Genomic DNA, 27,625 nt, shown 5'->3' with positions numbered 1-27,625 from the left:
TTCGTCCTAGGAAACTCCTTCTATGGTTTTGTTGGTAGAATTCACGGTCCGTATATATTTTATGAGAATGTGAGGCTGTTAAGGCCCCGAAGACATTATATTACCGAAAACACAAGTGGATGCAATAAAAATATTTTCGAGACGTAATTACGCGACGAAAGTGGGCCGTGGGGGCAGAGCATTAAGAGGACCACCATTCACATTTCGTTACTTTATGGGACATAAAAAATACGATTTCCAAGAAAGTAAAGACAGGCCGTTGGGTTAGCATGACTAGAGACATTTTAAACACTTCTCATTGGTTCTTCACTCACGTATGACTAAGTATGTGAGCATCGATCACTATTCCAGCTGTGAGCTACGCATATCAGTCATAATTTTCAGAATGTTCGATTTGATAAAAAGCAATTCCACCTTGACCGCGTAAGGTAGCCGCGAATTTATGTTTTCTGGGAATAACCGAAAGCTCCGTAATTTGTATTAGTTATATTTCCGAAATGTTCTGTTGATTTTCTCCATGACTTTATCAGAAATATAAAGTTTTTATTACATAGCTTAAATCGTGTTATTTTTTCACTCTACGTCCATAAAATATAATTGCACATTTAGATCTGTAGTGTAATTAAAAGTTAAATAATAGCTAATAAGTATGATCCTCCCTTATGGTTATTTTTAACGGAATGCCTGGATTAAATCAAACTTGAAATAGCAAAAAGCGTAAATTGTTATCAAAGCTTGTTTTATAAGGTATTCCTCCACACCTTCTTAGCATGCCTTCGTGGTGGAATGGTCAGCACGCTCGGCGCGTATTCGAGTGGTCCGAGATTCGATGGCATTGCTTATTTTTCATGTCTCCTGCTTCGAAATAACCTAATGTCTCTGCAGTAGCGCCAGACCTAAAAAAGGTGGTGGATGATGATTTTCCACTAACAGGATTTGGCGACTGGTCCCCGCCCTTTAAAAGGGGGAGTATGCCTTCTTAGCATGTCTTCGCTGTGTAATGGTCAGCACACTTGGAGCGTATTCGAGAGGTCCGTGGTTCGACTCCGGCGAGGGTTTTGCTCATTTTCCAAGTCTAATGCATCGAAATGACCTAACGTCTCTACAGTTTTATTTCAAAAGAACAGAGTAATATCTTATATGCATTAATAAATTCAGAGATGAATGGGTAAAACTTGAAACCTTCAAGTATTATGCTTTGAGACAAAGCTTGCCAAGTGAACCGAAACCGGTCGCCTCGCAAATTGTCTCTAATTCCATCCTTCTAGTAAATCTCCGATGTTTGAAACCATTTGTAATTAATCAACTACTGTTGATCGAATTTGTCAGCATCCACTGAAGTATGCAGATTCTATTAATAATATGCAGGACGTAATTTAATAATTATATTAATAATAATTAATAATAACCAATTATAGTTAATAGATCCTGGTTCAAAAATAAGAAAAAACTGCATCACCTTTTCTTCAGTAGAGAGACTGTTAATGCAATGTCTCAGTTGAAAATGGAATTTTCTCCAAAAAACACGATTAAATTTTTGGACACCACATTTTGATTCTTACATCAGATTAAACTATGGAAAGGCTGGCTTATTAATGGCTGTAAAATTAACCAATGGGAGTGCAGAGTGCCTAATTCTGCACTTTTCTTACACACCCATACTCTCACGAACCCGAAATGAAATTCACTGTGTCCATTAAGACCCCCCTCAAAAACATTCTCACTAGTGGAACCTGTGCCGCCATCTAGTGAGGAAAAGAAACATTTAAAATGGATAACTAACACCATTTCTTCCTCTCTTCGAGTGCAAAATCCGTCTCTCTGTTGATTTTTCAAATCTCAGAGAGGGCATGGATGTTTCTAAATGTATAGTGTCTTTTCGGCATGGGGGACTCTAAATATGCGCCGAATCAAAAGTTCTCTAAGGTTGTTGCTGGTAGGGAAAGAGAATGAGAGACTCTCGAATCCCCCCTAAAACAAAATTGGTGCAGAACTGAGAGAATTCGTACTGTCAGCTGCATGCTCTTGCCAACGACAGGCGCAATCTTGCTCTCCTTGCCATGATGGAGTTCGTGGGCTTCTTTTGTTGTTAATATCAGACAACTGAGATACGTCACAACATACCAACACAACAGAGCGTTTCTAGGTTCGTTCACAATTGGAGATGAAAATTTTACATCATTGGTTCCTCAACGATTTTATTACATTTGTTTCATCCTAGTTCCTTCAATAAAATACCAACCACGCAAGTATGAGTCCATCAGTACAAGTGCGGTTAAATCCGCAGATCGCATCGGGTTATATGCCCGGTGATGCGATCAAAGAAGTTGCCTGCAAGCGATTTTTCTATAGAAATGTAGTAAGCCAGTTTCACTCAGAATACCCGCCATTAAAGAATACGTCGTTCCTCTTAATGAGAGAGCCCTTATGTGCTTTGCAATAATTATATAATCCAGACAGAAGATGCCAAGAGGTAGGAACAATTTATTTTTTACTCTAACTGAAAATGATTATCATTAAATCTAGGAATGCTTTAATGGCATCGAAAAAACTAATTAAGACATCATTTATATTTTCAGAATACCTCCCAGTTTGATTCCATGATTCCACGTTCATACATGCAGATTTCTTTAATTTTGGGGATATGAAATAAGATGTTCTTTTCTTTAAATACCCTGTAAATTTATTTTCATAACTTTCCTATGAAAATAAATTACAGGGTTATTTTCATAACTATTCAAAATTATTAACATTTATCTAATTTTATGAGTAATGTAATCAAACATATTGTTGGAAAATTTTAAGCATATTTAACAAATGATGTTAATCACTTAATCGTTTGCACACATATTCTGCGAAAAATAAATTTATTTCTATAAATGGAATCCTATCTTTTCTGGTAGAAAGCTTTTGTAGAATATATTAAGTTATGATAGCAAAGATTTTTAAAGACAGGTCGTTATTCCTTTAGCCTACGTTTTCAGCTCTAAGCTTATTAAAACGATACTCAAGGAATAACAAATAATTAAGCTAGTTACACAAATACTTTAGCATCCTGAATAGATGAAAATCCGTTTAAATTCAGTATATATATATATATATGTGTGTGTGTGTGCGTGTGTGTGTAATAATTTAATGCGTAGGAGGAATCTTATACTCAGCTTTCGATATCCGTCATGGCTGATGGTTAAGGCATACCGATGAAGATAACAAAACTGGATCTTTATTTTCGCACACTATCAAAAATCATTCTTTTTGCAGACAACACATATTTTTAAATCATAGTGAGAATATAATAATTTCCATGTACACGGTTTTTAAAAGTACAACGCAAGCATTTTGGACAGGAGAGCATAAGCGGCGCAGAGCTCTTTTCAAGGTGGAAGCTAGCAAAAGGAATGACATAAAGACTGATGTACAGCTAATCTGTGATTGGTTAATTTTAGGTTGATATAACATGGAAGGATCTCGAATATGGAAGAACAGCTGAATTTAGGGGAGAGCCCCAAATTGAGAATACTTAATTTTGAGGTCGCCAATTATTTTTAAAGCAGCTATTGTATTTTATTATATCTTACACATATAAATATAACTGCACTAATTTGCATAAATTACACTGCATAAATCAACACAAGCTTAATATCACAAAATAAACAAAACTTCGACACCATAATTTAAACTACGCTATAATTCACTATTAAGTCTGTAACGTCTAAAAATTCCTTTTATAGAAAATAAGTTAAATTTTATTGGAAGCCTTTTTAAAAGTATTTTCTCCTTTCCTCTAATATGCCTTCGTAATGTAACGGTAGCACACTCGGAGCGTATTCTATAGGTCCAGGTTCAGGTCCTGGCGAGAGCATTGCTCATTTTCCATGTCTCCTGCTTCAAAATTACCTAATGTCTCTACAAGTGGCGCCCGAAGTGAAAGGCTGTGGACAATAATTCTTCACCACCAAGATCTGGCGATTCGTTCCCCTAATCCCCAGTCGCCCTTTAAAAGGGGAAGTTTATAAAGTATTTTCTTCCTTTTTTCCGCATGTTTTCGTGGTGTAGTTGGAAGCATTCTCGACGGGTATTCGAGAGGTCAAGGTTTCGACTCACGGCGAGAGCACTGCACATTTTTCACTTCTGCTTTAAAAAAAAATCTGAAAGGTTTCAGATTTTAAATTACGTCCAAAGGGGCGTTTTTTTAACGTTTTGTGTGTTACCTTTATTTATTAAATATCATGTTCTTTGCACTTAAACCATGAAATTCAGTTCAAAAGCAATGTCGCAAAATAACTTTAAAATGAGCAAATCCTTAGTATTTCCGATACACAGTTCCGCGCGCTGGAGATAGAAAGGTTTTTTTTTTCTTCCGTAGAGTGTTGCCATTACTCGCTTTTAAATCGTTGAGTTTGTTACTCAAAAATTCGTTAAAGTTTTACAAATACGAAATCGATAATAAAAAATATTCGAAATTTCACATTTGGTCTTCCACATGCCCATATTCGTAGGAGGATTACATCATTCAAAATTCGATGTCTATAGGTATCGTTGTTTTATCAAAATGCGAGAAATTTAACTACATTTATGCATATTTTTCATTATTTAATTTCTTCAAATATATTGCAGGACTCTAACATTAGGTGGCAACAGTTTGAAAAGTGAAACAGATATTTAGAGTGATTCAACGCAAAATCGCAAAATGAAAACAATAGTCCTTCAGGGACAAAGCCCCTTTGGAATTTGAATTTCATTAAAACGTCACTAACATCTATTTTCTTGAATATCTATAAAAATAACATACTACCACTACGAAAATGTAAGAAACATCTTACTTATTAATAATAAAGAATAAACCTAATTTCTTTACTTCATTTGCGATGTAACATACTTCTTTAAATTATATGTAGAAGTATTAAAATAGAGAATAATTTTCATATTTAGTTTCTTAAGGAATGAATGGGCTCCGTTTATTCCTAGTGCTATAAACTTGATATGAGGAATAATAAATTTATTAATTCAAAACACTTGGTGGCCCAGTCGTGTTACAGTGCTGTACACCAAGTTAAGTAACATATTTAGGGCATAAAAGATAATAATATCAGTATTATTCAAACTTTTTAATGGAAGAACATTAAGCTGAGTTTGGCCAATGGTTGAATTTCTTCTTTAACTCGATTACACGTCTCATCTTAACATATTATAGAATAAAAATAACTCTTCTGAGCGGGAAGAGTTTCTTAATGATGTTTAATCACTTACGTCCCATGTTCTCCTAAATGTAAAAAGAGTCTTAGTTTCCGAAAGAATAAGGGCGTTTTCTTTAGACATGCAATTCAAAGGGTAATGATTACTGTAAGACGCTGAAATTTAAAGAGATGTTCTCGGAAGTGTGTGCTAGTTTTTATTCTGTAATATGAATGTTTTAGATTGCAGTTTTCAAACTTAAGAGATTAAGGTTCAAATACCAACAGTGGCCGCACGATCTTGTAGTATACGGTAACTCCTTTGTAATTTTGCATTGTTTGCTTAGTGCAATTTTTTAATGACCTAGCATTATAATTCTATACATTCTCGCGCTCATGATTCTAAAAACAAAAGATGGATTCCGTATTTTATGGGTTATTGAATAATAGCTGAAATATCATCGAAGATTACCTGCATAGGGATTGACATTTCTATAAAAAAAATTTTAATTAAAAAAACTTTCTTTTCTTTTTTTTTGGGGGGGGCACTTTTTATAATATGCTTCACATTGTTTAAAACAAAAACAAAATTGTCAAATAATTTATGATTGTTTGATTAATTTACTTTGCATTCATATAGCTATATGATAAAATATGTTTCTACACGCTTAAAGCCAACTTATTCAGTAACTGAGGTTCTCACGTAAATATATATATATAATAGGAAGAAATATTCTAGTGAGCTTTCTAAAATCCTATTATTTCATATTTTTGCAGCATTTTGCGCAAAATATTTTTAAGACCAAATAAAATAGGTTTTACGTCACATTACTTGTTAGCTTTTCAATTTCTATTTCGATTTTGTATATATATATCAATACAGCAGAGTCCCGCAAACTCGACTCCCGATATCTCGACATTCTGTACAATTCGACAACTTTTAGGAATTTTTTTTAAGATATCTCAAGGCCAACAGAGAAAGTATTACATATAGTACATGTAATTATTATTTTGTAGCACAAAGGAAAAACCTCATAGAACAAGATACGTTTGCGAAACGTGCAATGTGGGTTTATGAATGTACCAAAAAGACAAAACACGCTTTGAACACACACACACACACAAAAAAAAAAAAAAAAAAAAAAAAAAAAAAAAAATTGTTCCTTGATATTTAAAAACAATACTGAGTTTTTTTTTTTTTTTTTTTTCATCTTTACCGATTTTTTATCCATTTATTCGAACGTCCTTATTGTGTACTTTATGTTTTCACTGTTATAGAAAAATTATATGAATGTTTATTTTCTCATTTTTTTCTGACGATTTGCTTTGTAAAATAATGTAAAAAATGTATACATAATGCAATTCTTAAACACATATTTTACAAATTCGCAAATTTCCTCATTTATTGGAGATGCGCACGGGAAAAAGGTAAGTTTTTTTCCCCTGTTACCTTAGTAAGTTTTCAAGTCCTAGACGCGCGCTGGTTTGACAGTGCGACCACCACCCACAGATCAATGGGCAAAAGTAGATTTTTTTTAATTCATGTATTATTTGTTTCTAGGATCATAATATTCGGTTTCTAGTGTGTTTTTTATTTGAAACATTATAAAAGTAACATCGTGCGCATCAAAGAGTTCAATATTGAGAATTGTATATATCAGTAGAATTTTAAGCCATACTTTTATGATACATAAACATTGCATTTTTTAATAATCATGTATTATTCTTTTGTGTTTCAAAATATATGAAAAAAATAGTTTAAAATCGAAAAATCAAGTTCTTGTAGTTAAGTACAGAAAGAAATATATATGGTTGTAGAGTCATTAAGTTATTTTGGAGCAATGCTTTAGCGTGGACTCGAACCGGAACCTCTCAAATACGCGCCGAGTGTGCTATCGTTACACCACGAAGGCATACAGAAAGGAGGGATAAAATACCTTATAATGGTTTCAGGAGCAAAGTAGATCATATTTAAATTACTCTGTTGATTAATATGAAAAATGATTAATTAAAAACAGTTTTTAAACAATATGAAGAGAAAAATATAAAAAGTAAGGAAACACCAGTACTGAATTTAAAATTTTGCAAAATTCAACCTTTATATTGGCAATATATATATATATATGCGTGTGTGCGTATAAAACCTACACTTACTTAACACAAAATCTGAGTTTCTTAAAGCAATTTATTAATTGTTCTCTGTCTATTAAAAGCGAAATAAAATAAACTAAGTATTTTAAAAATTAATGAATGGAAGATGCCCAAAGATTATCAATTGATTTAAAAATTAATTATTATGATCTTTTTTCCTTTCGAAATTGATTGAAAATGCTTTGGAAATTTATAACAGAGAGGTAAATGAAAGCTATCACACCAAAAAAATTATTATTCGCAATGAACATAGCACGAGTATTTCATTTTTAGATAATTATACTTGCAATCTAATTTAATTAAATCTATGCTTCATAAATAATTAGATTATTTCTCTTACTTGTAAAATTAATAATATTATTTTATTATAAAAATTTAAAAAGTAGAAAGATATTCCATTTTTTAACATTTTGAAAACTTTCAGACGCTCTCCTTTTTCTTAACAAAACAGTAACTGCAAAATGCAGTGATAAAATATACACAAAAAATACTGCTGAAAAATATACTAATAAATCAGGATTTATTCAAGAAAATAAGCCTAATTCATTTTAGCCGTTAATGCACCTAAAGAACAATGACACTACTATTTAGGATAAACGTAGGCATAATTAGTTAATTAGATATGACGGAAAGACTGAAAGAATACCTGTCGAAGAAGAGAAATCTTCATGCAGCTCTTTCTGTGGGAAATTAACACAACACATACTGGCGTACAAAGTTAAGGTTATGAACACAAAACACGTGATATATATCTCGAAAAATAATTGGTTTATTTGTAAGGAAATTTTGTATAGATGAGCAATGCTATGAGACACTTAAAAATATCCGTATACTACATCGGATAAATGTTTTTCAAAATGAAAAATAAAACGGCTAAAATATAACACATATTTCTGAATGGTCTGGTTAATAAGTAAGTGACCATCTCGCACAGTTTTGCATGTCTCACAATATACCCTTATACCAATGACGGTGTTTACCATAGGTTGGGTCAGCATACCCATAAGATTCTTGCTTTTAAAGGAAGTATGAAATCCTCTTATAGCCAAACAGCTCGCGCTGCGTGACAGCATACTGTATTGGGGGCAGTTGAAGAGTTCCTGTGGCAATCGAACCCATTCCTGCAGCAAGGCAGTTTTCAACTCCCAGATGGTTCTCGGAGGAAGAAAGCAAGATAAAATTGCTCTCCCAAGAGCGTCCTCGACATGCTGTATAGAGTTAAGGTCAGGAGATCTAGCTAACCAATCCATGCGGCGAATATCCTCATTTTCCAGAAAACCAGCTCAGCCATATGCGGACAAGCTTTGTCGTCCATTAGCAAGAACCTAAGACCAGCTGCGCTCCTGAAAAGTCAAACATAGGGCTGTAAGATCTCCTCCCTGTATCACTCAGGAAAACTTTGTCAAACATATGTAGAGGTATGCAGCAGTCCAACATAATGCCTACACAAACCATTACACCTCCACCACCGTAATGACCCTTTTCCCTCATAAGGAAGGGTTAGTATCATATTACAGGTTCTTTCCAGATTCAGGTACGCCGAAAATCAGTGTCCAGGCTGAATTGTGACTCATCTGCAAAATGCACCGGGCTTCACTGAAGTCTGTTCCAAGGCGCATGTTGTCTGCACCATGCTGAACGCGCTCTCTTGTGTACTACAGTGAGCGAGACGGGAACAGTGGCTCTTCTGGTATCCAACCCTAACTTATGAAGCCTTTGGACTGTGAAATTCGGGTTCCAAGGGCAGCATACAGCTCATACGAGAGCTGTAAAGCTGCAGCAAAGATTTGTTGTGGCTATGAAAGTGCCAATAAAGATTCTCATTCGTGTTTGTAGATCATGAGTGACCTTATCCAGGTCTTCCGCATATGAATTCAGTGACCTGAAACTTTTTCTACAAACTGAAGAGGACATTTGGCGTTACCCTAAGCTCTGTAACCCCCTGCGCTTGTGATTGTCGGTCGATTAGAGGCTTGTAATTGACTCCAATCTGTGGACAATTCACCATCTCATTTTGTCATCCACACGTTCGTGGCTACTCATTTAACGTGAAACCTTATGAAATTTACCCAACTCTTGCGATAAACACGGCGAATGGCGTGAAGGAATACGAGTACACAAATCGCCGAAAAACTCGCGTGTGCTTATATTCCTTCGCAATTACTGCTCCACAAACACGTACGTGTTAAGCATTCGTCTATAAATATTTGCACAATTCTCCGTTGGCCTAATAAGCACCTTTGCTCCAATACGTTTCGTAAAAATAGACTTAATTTTGCACACGAGCGTATTTCTGAACAAGATTTAGGTCCGGTGACTGCGTTGGCGACACACTGAAAATACTCTCGTTCTCCAGAAATTCGTGCTTCAATTTAACTCTTCTTGCCTTCTTGTTATCATCTATAAAAGTTCCCTCAAACAGCTGTCAGGAAAAGCTTCACATAAGCTTCACCAAATTAAACCCTAAAACGCTGAGCTGTAACATTGCTCGCATCAAAGATACGTAGTGTCGTACTTTTTCCTCCCACAACAAAGTAACCATTTCCATCAAAGCGGTTATTTCTTTAAGCTGGAGGGATGATAGCGGGCTCCAACCTATCTGTAGGTGAGAACTCGTCGAAAATTAGTCTGTGCACTGAATCTTGACCCATCACTGGAGAGGAAATGTTCGAAAATTGCCTATATCCAAGAATGATGTGTCTGAAGAGTTTAAAATGAAACCTTGTAATCAAAACCTCAATGAATAAGAGAGCAATCAGAAACTTGCAAGCAAAACCTCAGTTGCTATAGTAATTTTCGTAACTATTGCTAAACTATTTAGCTAATTTCTTTAAGCAAAATTTAAAATATTCAAAATATTTAAATGAATATAGTTTCACGAAATTTCTAGAAACATATATACTTTCTGGTTTTATGTTTTCGATTCTTAGGATAAACTGATACTCACTTGCCAGTCTGGGACGGAATTGTATTGCTAATTTGTAGCTTTGTAAGGCTTCTTCATAACGCCCTTGTTCCTGCTGCAGTATGCCACTAAAATAAAAGATGAAAAAAGAAAATATAATTTTAATTTTTGAGCATATTTTAGAATAGAAAATATTTTTAGTTACCAGTTGCAGGACTTCTGTTATAATTCAGGTAAAAGTTTCTAAGGAATAAAATTAAATGATTAATTATAATTATGAGCTTAATATAGAGGCAAGGAATCACCTCATGTTCAAAATCTTTCCAATTAAATAATTAATTAGACCACAGATGCGATTCATTAGCTTTTATCAGGAAGTGTCTATGTTAAATGGCCAATTGCTTCCATTCATGGGAAATTCAAATTAATTAACATACGCAACCAATCCTTTAATATAAACTCTGCTGCTAATATAATCTGTTGGACTAACTGTAGTAACAAGGGTGCCCTCTGGTGAGTAGCCAGAGAAATACTTCAGTAAAAGCCTAGTGATGAACCTGATAGCTTGTATCAGATTCTTGCTCTGTAATTTTCTTAAAGCTGAATATAATGTCCGTATCTAACTTAAACCTGTTAATAAATTATTGTTACACTACAAAGGACTCTTTTATAGCGCGAACTAAACCGACGCCCCCTCATACATATGTATTTCGAGCTGCCAGAAAAGGTGAGAGAAATATACTGAAGAGCTATGAATTAAGTTTTTGGCAACAACACGAAAAAAGAGAGGGGCTGCATCAGAAAGAAAAATATTAAAATGCACGTACTTAGGTACTAGATATTATTTTTATTTAATTCCATCTGCAGGATTAAGAAAAGCAGCTTTAGATTACTAAAGACACCATTATTCGGCCATCTTATAATTTTTGCTGTTGCACTACAAAGTGTAGTGAATACAAATTTTACCATAAAGCAGATGAAAATACAATTGGAACCACTTTTTTTTTCATTTTTCATCAGAAGTCATACTAACAAAATATGAAATGTACAAATGCAAACAATGCAGCATTTACATAGGATGTAATTGCCTTCCTCACTGTCCTCTTTTCTAAATTAAAAAAATCTGATGCGTACACCACATGACTTCCTTGTACGGAATATTAAATTATACGCAATTTTTGCTGCATTTCATTTAAACTTACTTCTCGACTTTCTTTAGATATATTTCTCATTCAATTAATTTCGCGGCAAGACAAAAGTCCATAAAACCATATCTTTATTAAAAATTGAAAAATATAGACAAATATAAAACAACAAATACAGTTAAAACAACTTTGGAAAAATTATACAATTAAATTTAGAGTTTCTACGCAAAAAATTCGGTCGGCAGGCAAGAAGACATATTTTTCGGTGCACCAAAAGTGAAAGTTTACTTTTAGTCCCACTCACCAAAAAAATGTGTGAAATATATCTCTACTTACATGAGGTATACACATACAATGTCTGATAGCCTAATTTTTATTTTTATTTCTCTGAGTTCACGTATGATGTTCAGTTCACGAATTATAAGAAACAATAATTTTCAAAAGTAGTAGAATTGGTTTTTTCTCTACAAAACCCCACATGATTGGATGATTTTTGGAAGGTCAAGAAACTGAATTCAGCATTCTGCTAAGTTTCAAATGTAAACAAATATGGCTGCTATCGTAAACAAAAATTAGGCTTAGCCGCACTTAAACAACTTTTAAATTGTTGATAATTATACAACAATGAATGGAGATTAACTAAAGTCATAAAAACTTAACCGCAAGGTAAGAACAACCTAATTCAATCATTTTTAAAGCAAAAATTGCAAAATTTACCAACATATAAGAATAAAAAAAGACTGAGTTCACGGAGTCGAGTAACAAAGTCGGTATATATATATATATATATACAATATTTACATACTTTTGGTGCTGCTGATTGCAACCAAAGTACAAGGTGCACAACTACATATTATAGCAGTCCTATATACAAAATGTCAACGTTCTGAGGCTACTTGTTTTTGAGTTAGGCCAGATACATACCTACATACGTACGTACAGACGAAATGAAAAAAATCTCTTCTAAATCCGTGCAATTTTAAATCAGTTTTATAATTCCGTTAATTTAAATCAGTAATTGGCAAAATGAATCTCTCATTCTATGCCGTGCAAGCTTCAAATATGTCCAAGCTTATACGGGGGACATCTTAATAAAGAAGTTACAAAATTTAAATAAATAGAGTAAAATAAAAATTACACAATCAGATAATTAACTTTATCTTTCATTTTGTTGTTAAAAACATATAAATTAGACGTAATTTATAGGGTATTTGCAGTATTTGAAACATGAAACTCTAATGAAAAATTAGTAGATAAGTTTGCTAAAATCTGCTGAAAATTGAAAATAACGACTGAAGCACTGCAAGGTATAAGCTTCAGAAATAAATTTTTATCCTGATTGTTCTAAATCACTACTACATAGAATTATATAATTGTCTTACGGTATCATTTTTAAGGACTCAAAACAAAGACTGAAAAATTACTGGTTGACTATCATGTCATTCATTTTTTTTTTTTAACTTGGTGATAATTTTTGAGCCGTGGAAAACTGTATAAACTATAAGTAACTTACAGTTACATATAAGCTATAAGTAAATGGACAAAACATCGTATGATTGCTTTTGTATCTCGAAGATGAGAAAAGATAAAACTTACAATTCATAGAAACAATTTAATAAAAAAATCGATGATTAGGAAGTATTACACTTACAGGTTGTAGTGGACGTCCGCCATGTTGGATCGGTAGGTAAGAGCCTTTTTGTATGCCCATTCCGCCTCCCCTTTTTTACCTTGTGAACTCAATATGTTGGCTAAATTCCCGTATGCTATGTAGAAGAAAAGAACATGATATAAGATACGACACATAAAATGGGTTAGTAAAAATACAGAAAGACAATATCATTGCAATTACTGAAAAAATACTGTAATATTTATGTCTTCTACTTTTTAACATCTCAAAAAGATTAATATCGTACAAAAGAACTTTCTTACAACATACAGATAATTTCGATATACTTTTCTTTTACATGCACAGTTTACGTATTTATATGATGTTTCAAATTTTAGAAGCAGATTTGATGGGTTGCAAAATTCTATTTCTTACAATGTATAAATTATACCATACAAAATATTTTGCTGTAACGCTCATTTATAGGTTCAGATTATTGTGATTGTTACTTAAGGTACATCAATCGAACTGAGAAAATAAGTGTATGATATATTCTTGACCTACCACATCTTTGTGAGAACCTTCAAGATTCCATGCATGGATTGCTTCTACTCCTTACATTACCATACCTTCGACACTGGATTTTTTCAGTCCTTTTTAAGAGACTTTGCGCGGTTAATACTAATGTGGCAGAAAAGCTAATTATTGCTCTGATTTACCGTATTTTACAGCATAATATAGCTCGCAAGCGCATCTATAATTTCCAGCTATATTTTTTTTAATTTTTAGGTATATTCGTCGTATAGCGCGCACCTAATTCTTAACGAAGAAACATAAAGGATACGTGTGCAATGCTGTTATCTTTTGAGGTCATTTATTCGAAGATTTGTCCTAGCCTTTCGAAGAGTGGTATACCGAACTGACAAGCGATATTTGTAACAATATGTGTGTGGGTAAAATGCTTGAGGGAGTAAATATTCCTGCAAAGAGGGTGAATTGTATTCAATGCAAATGTACAAAAGAATGCTGAAAAAAAAAAAAGCTGCTTTTAAAAACCCTACAGGTGATTTTAGAAAAGAGTAATATAATTTGGAGTAATAATTCACTTTTAACCCGAAAGAATTCGTTGAATTAGAATTCAGACGTTTTCTCTTTCTATACTCATTTGAAGCCATGATTTTGAAGTCAACATCGAAATACAGTTGATATGGAGTTCATTTTAGTAGTAATATGGCTCCTGACAAACGAAATAACATAGTTCTGCTTTCAAATGCAAAGTCATTCAGTTTGAGAAAGAAAATGTAAATCGTGCTGCAGCAAGGATGTTTTGGTGTCGGTGAAAGTCGGAACGGGTGGTAATTATTCATTTTTGAATCAGAGTAAGAATAATGGGGAAGATGAAACAGAAAGCGATGATGTGTGAAGATATAACGGATAACGGACTTTTCATGTTGTCCGACAATGAAAAGTTTTCAAGTTCAAAAGGTATGTCATTTCTTTTAAATAAGCAGCATAAGTGCATGTAGAAATGTATCTTTTGTATGCTGATTTCTTCCATATTTTTAATCTATCATTTTTGTATTCCATGTACAACGCGCACTCGTAAATTTTGGTCATATTTTTGGTGTTAAAAGTGCGCGTTATATTGTTTAGTAGGAATATACGGTATATCTGTACTTAAGCAAGGTATACCTATAGAGTGTCTGACAGTCAAATTTTTATTTTTATTCCTGTGGGTTGACGTATGATGCTTAGCTCACGAATTACAAGAAATAATAATTTTGAAAACAAGTAGAATTTTTTTTTCTCTATAAACAACCACATGATGTGGTATTCGAACACCAAAACTTATAATTGCTTCAAAAGTCTAATAAATGATAAAAAAATAAAATAAAAACATGTAGACTTTCTTACTTCCTTGTACGAAGTAAAGGGAGCACTGTAATTGCGAAAACTTTTGGAATTATTTCAATGGAAATATCCATTTAATATAACGTGCCATAAAGGCACGTTTCTTCAGACATAAAGGCTTCTAATGCATACTCAGACATAAAGCCATGTTTTGCAAAAATTTGGTTTCATTTCCTTCTGTTATAAGATTTTTATCACACTTTTCCCGGGGCCTTTTTCGAGTGGGGCACCCTGTACAATAGTGAAATAAGCGTAAACTGAAGATTCTTAAACGAATGGTATACGAATATTGCTTAGCATATTTAACATTGTCATTCCTCACGAATTTGCTCAAAAAATTCCTTAAATATGCTTCAGTTTGTTTGATTGAACATTTACAGGCTGGCACTTACTTTAGCGTTAGTTTTTTTAAAACAAAGCAAGCTTAGGCGTAATCGTGAAACATTTTTATTGCAATGAATGATAGAGGCACTTTTAATTACAAATTTCAACAGTCTTTTTAATTCTTCTGAATAAATATAAAATGTATCAGTTTTTAATCAAAATGCATCCAACGCGTAAAAACTTTTGAATACTTCTTTTAAACAACGTAAAACAAAGAAACCGGAAATAATGCATTACAGTGAAGTCTTTCTGCCCGGTGAATAATCCATTAGATTAATTAGGAGTACATGATTGATGATGTAAGAGATTAACTAAGAATAATTAATTCTTTGCTCAAGTGGTACTTTAATTAAGAGTCACTGAATTTTCAATGCTTCTTTGCGTAAAATCAATTCGCTGGTTTTTACAGCTACAACTCTTCCTTACCATAAATAAAAAAACTTCCTTTATAAGTAATACCTCAAAATTTTACTAATTGCATACAATGCATGAAGAAGATTAAATTTATAATTATTTGTATTTCTCACTCTCAGACATACAGTTTAGGGAACACGTATGCTTCCTGGCTCCTTTTGTCTAAGATGAACTTCGAGGAACTTAGTGAACTATGTAAAGACTTATCGCTGAGTTCAACACAACTAAGACGTAGACTCGAGAAAGGTTAAAATACCCTTTTATTTTACTCAAAAAAGAATAACAGTCGGCCCCTTCTCGGGCTTACAACAAAGCCTCTTCTCGAATTTATACTCAGAATAAGAAATAAGAAATTAATTTATAATTAACTAAACCGGACTTAGCCGAAGCTAAACACAATTATCTAACGTAGTTGGCCCTTAAATTAAACTAGCCGTGGAATATCAAAAGGCACGTTATATATGGCCAAGAGTAACAGCTTCAAGAGTGACTTAGCCAGAAGGCAAACACGCGCTACTCATGACTCCTAGCACTCTCTGTCTAAGTTAGCTGAACCTTCCTTAAATACTTCTTCTAACTCATTTGCATTCAACGCGATTCTAAAACCTCATTCCCTTAGGGAGTTGTAAGTGTAAACAAGAATTGCTAGGAAAGAGTTTCAAAATTAAAATAACTGCTATAAAACTAAACTAAATAAAATAGCTTACAAACTGATATGTAGAAAACAATAAAATAGGTGAAGTTTTGGAAATTACTTTTTCTAATAGTATTGGATAGTATGAAGGATTTAGGAGAATGAAAGCTTATTAAGGATTATATGGGAATGAAACCTTATTAAGGATTATAGGGGTTTGGTTCGGTTTATTAGATTACGACAAAGCACTCGAGGGCTACCTGCCTTAAGGGAGGGATGCCTTCGTGGAGGACTTTTTAAGGGAAACTGGCTCGTATACACGTTACACATGGGGAAAACCACGAAAACACCCATGCAGCCAGCTCGTTCGCGGGATTCCAACCTCGGACCGAACTACCAGTGTTCAGCGACGTTACCGCTCGGCCGCTGGTGGGCCAAGGATTATAGGGGAATGAAGGCTTATAGGAAAGAATAACAAATTTAACAAAATTGGTTATTTAAAATAAATATAAATCCCTGCAAGGTAAACATTCATTTCCAAATGTGGCCTCTACGTTATTCCGTTTTACGGAAAATAAGAGATTTGTGATATAATACGGCAGGCGAGGACCAGGTGCAGTATTGTGATAGTAAATAGCAATAGCTACTGCAATGGCAATTAACAAGGCTCGCCTTAAAACAGCGATTCCACTCTGCAATCTTCCCAAGTAAACTTTCTCTAAGCATTCATTCTCTTGTTCCGTTAAGTTCAGATAATTACGTCTGAATATTAGATTCCTGTTGTGCGGCAAGACTATACAGAAGCTATTCTGGAGATGAAGTGCCATTTTTCACGTAGCACACTCATCAAACATATTTTCATTTGTTTTATACCTGAACCAGACCTACGCGTTGCACTATTACACGCAGTTATCCCTCGCTACGATAGGTCACGAATCTCCTTCTCTCTCGTAACATCCAGTAAGGTCAAGGTTGTATTTAAAAATGAAGGGCTATTCTGTATTCTCGAGGCGGAAACTATTTGCGGCGTCGCCAGCTTTACGTTTGATTAGTACGTATAATATTTAAGTCTGAACTAATATCTATTCCGATGACGTTCAACTAATAAATTATATTTGAAAGGAATTATGTAATATTTCGGGATATATCCTTTAATTATCTCGGAGATCCAGCCACGAAGATCTTAATCGCTGGGTGCTTGATTCTTCTTTCACACTTACTGTTGCGATTCGATGCGAAGAAGCCTTCTTATTGTTTAGTTAAAATGATGCTGTTACATTCAAATGACCGTTTTAAAAAAGTATAACTCTTTCATTTATTTTCCTAAAGAAATGCTGCCAAGTTTCTAAGCGTTTCAGACAAAGTCTGATTGTGTGCTTAAACGTGCGAAACTCGCAGTAATTTCCAGCATCCTTCAGTCTGAATGACTCAATCATTCATGTGTTAGGAAATTTTTGATTTATTCCGGTAATGTTCAATAACTAACAAGAGTAAAAGTTTTAACCATCAACACATGTAAAAGATATGAAATTTATTGCGTACAGAATAGTCTTCTAATAGTATTTCCAGTTAATATCACAGGCTATAACTATCAGTAAATTATTAAGAAGTGCAATAGGAATATGCGTCACAAAATCTGGCATGCATTATTCTGATTTTCAGTATTATAAAAATAAGTAAAAATAATATATATATACACCAAAGCGGCGCTTTTGTAACATTTTGTGTGTTACCCTGTACAGACATTAGGTATTTTCGGAAGCACTCAAGATGAAAAATTACCAACGCCTTCGCCGGGAATCGAACCGCGGATCTCTTAATTACGCGCTGAGCGTGCAGACCACTCTAGGCTCGCTAAAAAAGCGAAAGAAATACCTTATAATCTTTAGTTATTAAATATCCTATTCTTCCATTTAAACCATAAAATTCAGTTTAACAGCAATACCGCAAAATAATTTTAAAATGAGCCTATCTTTAGAATTTCCGCACAGTTTTGCGCGCTTGAAGCGTTGCCATTGCTCGCTTTTAAATCGCTGAGTTTGTGAACAAAAGTTTCTTAAAGTTTTACAAAATATGAAATTGCTGCAATTCATTTAAACTTATTTCCTCGAATTTCATTGGAGATACATTGCTCATTCAATCAATTCAGTTCTCACTTCGCCACGAGGCTAGAATACATAAAACTTAAAATAGCGTCATCAAAAATTGTAAAATACTCGAAAACATAAAATACCAAATACAGTTAAAGCATTTTAATAAAAAAAATTATAATTAAAATTTTAGTTCCTACGCAAAAACAAGCAGTTCGGCGACCGTGCAAGAAAGCAGATTTTTCGGTGCACATAACTGAAAGTTTCGTTTTACTTCCACTCGGCAAAAATTCATTGAAGATGCAGAAACAGACTTAATTCACTATTCCACCGAGTTTCAAATGTAAACAAAGGGAGATTCATTAGGCTTAACTCGCCACTTAAACTTTTTAATTGTTGATAGTTCTACAACCATTGCATGCAGATTAACTAAAGGCATAAAAACCTTAAACGGAACATGAAAACCACATAATTCAATCACTTTTAAAGCAGAAAGTGCACAATTTACCAACATGTAAGAACAAAAACTTAAAAAAAAAAAAAAAAAAAAAAAAACTCTAAGGTCACAGAGCCAGGTAGCAGAGTGGGAATATACATATATATATATACGATTGGTGCAGCCGATAGCAATGAAAAAGGGTGCAGCACAACTGCATTTTATAACAGTCCTATATGAAATTTTCAACCTTCTACGACTACTCGATGTTGAGTTATACGAGATGCATACATACGTACGTACATACGTACATACAGACGTCAAAAAAATATCTTCTAAATCTATTTTAAATCCATTTACAACCCTTTTTGGTAAGAAAACAGTTCGTTATTATGTCCGTACGTACAGATGTCACGTCAGATGTTGTTCAAATATTTTCGAAAGCGGTTGAATTAAACCATTATTCAGACTAATTACATTGTTTCATTTGTTCGACGTAAACTTTGTTAACTCTTTTGTTTTGATTTATAAGATATTTTCTCCCTTCTTTCTGCATGCTTTCGCGGCGTAACGGTAGCACTCTGGGAGCCTATATTCGAGAGGTCTAGGTTCTAGTTACGGCAAGGGCATTGCTCATTTTTCACTTGTCGACCTTCAAAAATAACCTAATGACTCTATAATGGCGCCCGAACTAAAAGATGGTGGATGATGATTCTTCATGACTATTATTTTGCGATTGCGTCCCCTAATCCCGAATCGCCCTTTAAAAGGGAAGTATTTTCTCCCTCCTCTCTGATAGCGTACTATACGCGTATTCGAGAGGTCCAGGTTCGAGCCCCGGCGAGGGATTTGGACATTTTTTATGTCTCCTGCATCAAAATAATATAATGACTCTACAGATTTCTAAAGAGTAATAATATAAACAAGAATCCGAAACAGCCAGTTTCTCCGCCTGATAAATTTTCTCGCGCCATTTCTCGTCTTAGACGTTCCATGATCCAATATTCCCTTTTCTCTGTTTTATTTTTCTAATCTAGCGGATTTACAGCGAATCGTGCGTGAACGTGCATTCTCCAAGCGTAAGTTAAATTGGAAACTCGAGAGTTCCGCTTCTGATTTTGTTATCCTTTCCAGAATCCATCAGGAACGACCAATTTAGTATTCCAAAATTCTCCCATTTCTAGACTCATTATTTCAATCTTTTTTTAACGAAGGCTTTCCGACAAACAATACCAAAATAACTGTACACTGAGTCATCTCCATGAGCAGAAGAACCAATTTAAATGTCTTTCCTAAAATATTCCTGGCGTGCTTCCATGAATATTCGAAATTATCTCGATTCTAAGAAAAAGCCACTATTTCGATGCATATCGTGATGCATTTAAGGAACGAAATATGCAAAAATTGCTGCGCTAGCTTACTTTAAGGCCAAACTTGGATGATTAAAAATTCTAGTGATGTATATTAAATACATGAAGTTAATGTCGTAGCCTTTTTCATCTCCCGCTATATCTACATATTCATGAGAAAAAATAACTAAGCAAGAAAATTCAGCAGCTCCAGATTTTTGTTTTCATTTTTTTTTTCCTTATCCGAATTTACCGAATTACAAAAATAAAAAAAATACTCACAGCCTGATTGCATAGATTTGTCTTAATCTTGTATTTTTTATGCAACTTTATGAAGCGTGAAATTCTTGCTTTAATTTAGTATCTTATTAAACAAGCTTCAAAAAACAGGAGAGAAGAAATTCAGCATAATGCATTTATTTTGAATATTAATATAGGAAACGACGAACTTAAAATGCATTTCTAAGGATCGATAACAGAATGTAAAACTTTTCACGAAAGTTGAGTGCCCTTTTTACTATGCAAATGAAGCAATCTCCATTTATCCTTAATTTTAGCTTCAAAGTTTAATGCATCGAAGTTTATTTATGATGAATAGATTTGTAATTATTTCTTACATTTGAAACGCGGTAAGTATTACCTATATTCAGAAATATATTCTGAGGAGATTGAATTTTTCTCGAAGAAATTTGGAAGAGTTTTTTAAAGACCTTGCCTTCCCATTGATAAAACAACAGTAAAAATAACTTAAAATTTTAAATCATGTCAATCAATAACATGTCAAATTCTGTACTGGAAACTAAAATAATTTCTTTTATATCATGTTATAAGGTAGTTCTCCCTTCTTCTTAGCATGCCTTCGTGGTGCAATGGTCAGTATGCTCGGCGTGTATCGAGAGGTCCGAGGTTCGAGTCCCGGCGAGGGCATTACTCTCCTGCTTCAAAATATCCTAATGTCTCTACAGTGGCGCCTGAACTAAAAATGGTGGTGGATGATGATTTTGCACCACCAGGATTTGATGATTGGTTTAACTAATCCCCAGTCGCCCTTTGAAAGGGGGAGTATATAAGGTATTTCTCCCGCCTCCTTAGCATGCCTTCGTGGTATAGTGGTCAGCACGCTCAGCGCGTATTTGAGAGCTCCGTGGTTCGAGTTCCGTCGAGGGCATTGCTCATTTTTCACATCTCCCGCGTCAAAAATACCTAATGTCTCTACAATTTTATAAAATGCTTTCTTTTTTAAAAAAAATTAAATGATTTAAAAAAAAGACCTCTTTAGCCCAGAAGGGCTATTAGTCTCGAAACAGCATTTTGCCTTGAATCACTATAAATGGCTGTATCACTTTTCAAATTGTTGGCAGCAAATATTGTCGCCCTGTATTATGTTTAGAGAAGTTAAATAATGAAGAATCCGCATGAATGTATGTATGCTTCCCTCTCGCATTGTGAAAAAACAACGATATCTAGAGAAATCAAATTTTCAATAACGTAAGCACCTGGTAGCCCGAATCCTGAATTTCGAATTTATTATATGTTTCCTATTTTTTAAACATTAACGAAATTTTGATTAAGAAAATCGACGATTTCAAAGCGAGCAGTGGCAACACATTGTACGGAATAAAATATTTTTATATCCAGAGCGCGAGACTGCCTAACAGAAATTCTAAAGATATGCTGTTTTTAAATATTACCAGCCCAAATGCTCTCGAAACGTGTATGTATGTGTAAATGACAAAAAAGGCCCTTTGGATATAATATAAAATATAAAAGCTTTCAGGCTCTTTTATTGAAAATCAAAAGCAGCTTTTATCTTAAGTAAAAGTCCTGATTTGAATTTATTCTCTTGCTTTCAAGCGCCTTACATCTTTCTAGAATATGCAAATGAATTTAAACGAAGCAAAACGGATTGCAGATGTAATGCAATATTTTTAGCGAGATGAATATGTCTGCTTTTGTATTAAGAGTATATAAAACCTTATAACTGCAATTTAGGTTAACATTTAAAAAATGAACTAATTTGATTAAGTGATATTTCAATTACAGAGTAATTACAGTGCGTTTTAACTGTAACTACTACTGTGAGTGCAATATTAAAATGCGAGAAATAAAATAGGAGAATTATCCTCAAGCGTAAAAAGATTCTTAATCTTTGCAAGGACCCGTCAGATCTTGACAATGCTGCACACGTTGGCACTTTACCAAAACATTTTGGCTCTTTCATTAAAGTGTCAAATAAAGATCAAGAATGCATTTAGGTAACTGATTTGATGACGTATATAGCGATATTATTATTGTAATTTTATACATAGTTTTTGTCGAGTAATTTTTTGCTTAAGTACTAAGAAATTAAAACTGAAATAAAATAAGTCCTCCATTATTGCAACAATAATCTACTCATTTATTAAATGCATTGATCTGGATTGTGCATTCGTGCTTGTGTTGAGGATTGAAGTCCTACAGAAATACAGTAATTCTAGGCGGTTACTGTTGCTTGTAAATAATTATAACCATTTGCCAAAGTTGTGAATATTGTTGCGATATGCCCAACTGCGGTGAGATAACTTTCACGCAAAGCGGGGTTAGGATTGCCAGAAAGTAGCAGGGAAAGGCAGGGTTTCCAGATTTGGCGCGAAATCGGTCAGATTTGGGGATATGCCGTACACGGAGCGAGAACTTTCTTGAACGCATTCTTAGCGTTTTTCCTCGGGAATGTTCTCGAAGATAAGTTAAAGCTATGTATATCCTGCCTGTACGTGGCTTGGTTTATTTGGAACTTATTTTGATATCCTATTAAGCACAACATCTATTTCTACTACTGCTTTTAAAATCATCATTTATGACTAATTTTGTTATGTCTATGGCTAAAAGAATATTTGTGAAAATGAAACGGATTATTTTGGCAAAATCTACAAGCGGCTATTGATCTTGAACAAAGCTCAAATAGCATAAAATTACGTGTGTTGGAGGAAAATCTTAAACAGGACTTTGGGGTAATTAATTTTTTAATTTAATAGTTAAAAATACTTTGTTTCTTTTTGTACCACCTATTTTTCTCTTGTGTACCACCGGTTGAGAATCATTGCCATAAACTGTATTCCTAGTCTTTCCTCTTTCTTAATTTTAAAGTATATCAGTTTTTATCTGGTCACAGTAAATTTGCAAAATTACCTGTTTAGTTTCAAACTAAGGTCAAATAATTTATTTGAGTATTCAACAAAATTACCTCAAGATTTAATTTTTTCTTGCCCTACTTTCGATGGCCCTAGATTATGCTTGCAAAACAATTTGAAATATTTTCGTGTGACATAGACAGTGAACTTAACTGTTTCTGTGAAGTTTACACTAGTGTTCTCTGTTTCTGTTCGCTTTATTTATGTATGCAGTATTTAATATTTTAATTGACTTACTTTTGTAAGCTCCGTGTTGTACTTGAGTAGCACACGGGGCAATCGTACGTGTCCAAATAAATAAATAAATAAATAAAATAGTGATTACCTTACTTCAGCATATTTTGTCATTTTTTTAACAGTTCATTTGTTGACAATGTTTGATGCGAAAATTTTTATATGTATATTTTTTTGATTGTGTTGGTCTTTTTTTAAACTTTCGATATGAAATTGAAGGACCCTTTTTTTATGATGCTTTAACATTTTAAATTTAACTTTGGAAACATGCCATACCTAACACATCAAAAGTAATACAGACTTAAAAATTTCTATGCATATGTAATATTACAATTATATCATAAACAGAAACAAATATAAATCATTTAAGAGAAATTTTGAATTCTTCTCACGCGCAATTATTAAAAAAAAAAAAGCTGATAATACAACGAAATTTGCAAATTATAATAGAGAATTTCTTGAATAAAAATACTAATAAATTCCTTAAATACTTTTCGCTTGTAGGAACAGCGCATGAAATATTCTTGAATTTTTTTTAAAAAAAAAATTATAATTAGAGTTATGCAAAAGTTAATTAAATCTTAACATACCAAGCAAAGCATCATAAAAAAAGCAATTTGTATTTTTACTTTATAGAAATTAAGCTCTGTATCATAGATAAAAACCACAACAACCCATTAGAAAAAGCAATTTTTGATTCTTAACAAAATTTCCACCACTTTTAAACTCCAAACATCTGTGATATTTTAGCCACCGCTTTTTCCTTTAGTGGAGAAGGAAGAAGAAAACTTTAACCCACTACATTAACTTTTTTTTTTTTTTTTTTCCATGAAGAAAAAGAGCTTAGCGAGCGTTTAAAACTAATGAAGGTTATTTTTTACAGTGCTTATTTCAGAAAAATGCCTCGAAAAAGGCTGAATATTTAATTCTGATCCTAAGTATTTCACATAATGGTAGGAGATGCCGGCGATAAAATACCGTGATAAGCATTATACTAATGCTCTCACCAACATTAAGCAAATTGCTCTTTCTGGAAAATGTACTCAGTTGCAGAAAAATAAATGACTCTACTAGTGAAGGGACTGCTTCGAGATGTGATGTTTAGTAGAAATTCTGATCATTGCAACCGTTGGAAGATTTATGAATAGCAATAACTGCAGAAGTTGATTGCAAGTTTAATACATATTCAAGTAGAAGTAAATCGCAGTCATGCAACCGGAAGAGGAGGAAAATTACGACGACTTAAATTCATAGCTAATATTCCTCGAAATGACAAGTGATATTATTGCTTTGTCAGTAACATTTATTTGTAAAGGAAACATAGATTGCTTTTATTGCATGTCATTCTGCTTTGAATTATTTCAAAGTAAATAGCAATAAGGATAATTTGACAAATAATAACAAATCAGGTTAAGAATTGCTTTCTTTTCTTCTGATCTTTTGCATAATGAACTTAGTTGTCGGACTTTACATATTAGCTTCATAATTTTTATTTCAATGATGATTTAATTAACAGAAGTGTATTTCAGAAAGTGTTTTTTTAACTTTTTTATAATCATGCGCATGCGTAAAGTGATTCAACGGATAATTTAATTGATGATGATTCAACTGGTAAAGTGATTCAACGGATAATTTAATTAACAAAGATGTACTTTAGAAAATGTTTTTTTAGCTTTCTTTATAAATATGCGCATGCGTAAAGTTCCCATGACTACAAAATTCGAATCTTATTTTAAATGCAAAGCAAGAAGAATTTATTCTTTAGCATTAAGTAGATGTTCATGACGATTATTCTGAAGTCAGATATATATCCCAAAAGTAATAATTAAAATTTTCATATAGATTCTGTTGTCTTGTCCACGAATTTCATGGAAGAATGGTTGCCAAAGCTTCAAGGAGGTTGGACTGATACTTTCATCCCAATTTTGAAGGACAGCACCGGAGGTCTCCCACTCCTCTTTCTCTACCACCAATCTTCCGAGAGGACTTTCGGCTCGCTGCATATTTAGAATGCCAACATGCCGCACAGACACAATACAGTTACAAACACCAATGCTTTCTCCAGGATTCGAACTTGGGCCTTTCAGTACCGCAGTAGGCTTCCCTAACCATTATACCGTCTGGGCAACGAATGCTAAGTTATTATCTTGCATATTTTTCCCTTTTGCACTTTCAAATTTATTTTTAGAGTTTATACTACTGTGAATTCTTATTTTAATTTTGATTTGCTTTTGATATTGATAAACCTCTTTTTCACGATTGATAAACCTCTTTTTCACGATTGCAATTATTAATATTTCTGAGGAATTCCTTGCTTTAACTCCAATTTACTTTTAACTTTAAGTAGATTAGATTCTTTAAGTATATATATATATATATTATAGTGAAAGTCACTACATGGGTGACTAAAAGTATAATGTAGTCCTAATACTTATTTACTTATATACCCTATACCAGCGGTAAACAAAAACTAAAAAACGTTAGTACCACTAACTACATTTTACAATGATTAATTTTCAATTTCTCAATAGAAAAATTTTAAAAAATATATTTTTCCATTTGCACAACCTATTGGCTATTTGTATTAAATATGCATACATAAAATATTACATTAAAAACTGGTGACCATTTTAATTATCAAAATTTAAGTTATAATACTTTAATTCTAAAATTTAGTGTGAACTTTGGACCTGTTTAAGAGAGATCAATTTCTTTATGTCTGGTTACATTTCACTTAGCCGTAAATTAGGATCCACTTGTGCAAAATGGGTATAAAAATTTAATAGCTTTATTTGAAATGCTTTTAAATTCTTTTTTCCATTCAGCCTAAAGTTAACAAGTATGTTATTTTTGAAATCTTCAGTTAGATTTCAATCACAGAAAATTTCTATCAATTGTTCTTTCCCTTCACGATATGTTTGATTTTAATGATTAAAAATACTTTGTTCTTTGCATACCACCGGTTTTTCTCTTGCGTACCATCACTGGTATGCGTACCATCGGTTGAGAATCGCTGCCCTATACTAAGTTAATAAGATAAACAAAATGATGAGAGAAAATAAATCAGTTTTAAAATATATATATAAATCGTATAAACTGCTTAAAATAGCTATACAATTTCTTCAATTGGTCTACATTTGTCCAATGTCTAAACTAATGGCAAATTGTATTAATGTAGATAAATTAATAAATAAAACGTTGAGAGGTCATAAACAAATTTTAAGAATGGAATACACATAAAAGCCCTTTTAAGTTGCATATGAAAAACAATGCATATTTAAAATCATTTTGGAAACCTAATTATTTCCATTAGATTTAACTTTTTCAAATTTCAGCAAAATTCTAGTAAAAATATGTTACGGTGAAATACCGAAATCTGGAGAATGTCGACTTTCACCGGTGAACGTCAACAATCACCAAGTCGCTTGGTGTATGCCCGAAATAGTATTTTCCAAATACTCTTATTTTTGACTTACATCGGTAACTGTCGACATTCATCATGCACTAATGGTGAATGATGAACATATAAAAATATTATATTTTCTTCTCCGTAATTCAGTCGCGAAAAAACGCAAAAACGCACTTGAGACTTAAAATAAGAACTTAAAACACACAGTACATTCAAAATGAGAAAGGAAAATAATAGAAGTTAAAAACTTACTTAATTATACAGTACGTTTTAAATGAGAAAATAAAATAATATTAATAAAATCTTACTAGATTATGCGATTCAAATCTTATTTATTGCAACAACTTAACTATTATGACCTCTCTCATCGACCTACACCAGAGCATATCTGTGATTGTCGACATACCCCTGTGAGGGTCCGAATGTACAAGAATGTAATGCAATATTCGATCTTTCACCGACGTATTTGGTGAATGTTGACATTCTCCGGTGAAAGTCGACATTCTACAATTTCGGTCTTTCACGGTAACATATACATATATATTCCTTAGAACTACTCTGTAACTTAAACGCTTCTCTTAATTGCGGTAAAAGAATATTTATATATCGA

The 27,625-nt window shown here is 33.2% G+C and overlaps 1 protein-coding gene across 2 annotated transcripts in view; it reads right to left on the bottom strand.

The window, feature by feature from the left end:
* Positions 1-27,625, bottom strand: part of Tmtc2 (Transmembrane O-mannosyltransferase targeting cadherins 2) — a 635,056-nt gene that overhangs the window by 37,344 nt on the left and 570,087 nt on the right. For both annotated transcript variants that reach the window (XM_085817680.1, XM_085817679.1), the window contains 2 exons: positions 13,027-13,141; positions 10,273-10,358 (listed from right to left, as the gene is read on the bottom strand). In XM_085817680.1, the coding sequence (XP_085673806.1) occupies positions 10,273-10,358; positions 13,027-13,141 (201 nt within the window). The remainder of the gene's footprint in view (positions 1-10,272; positions 10,359-13,026; positions 13,142-27,625) is intronic.

Source organism: Stegodyphus dumicola, chromosome 5 (assembly GCF_044657685.1).
Source record: "Stegodyphus dumicola isolate Sdum_Otavi_A_Nest chromosome 5, ASM4465768v1".
Lineage (NCBI taxonomy): Eukaryota > Metazoa > Arthropoda > Arachnida > Araneae > Eresidae > Stegodyphus > Stegodyphus dumicola.
Note: the sequence above shows the minus strand (reverse complement) of the source record. Positions and strands in the feature narration are given on the sequence as shown.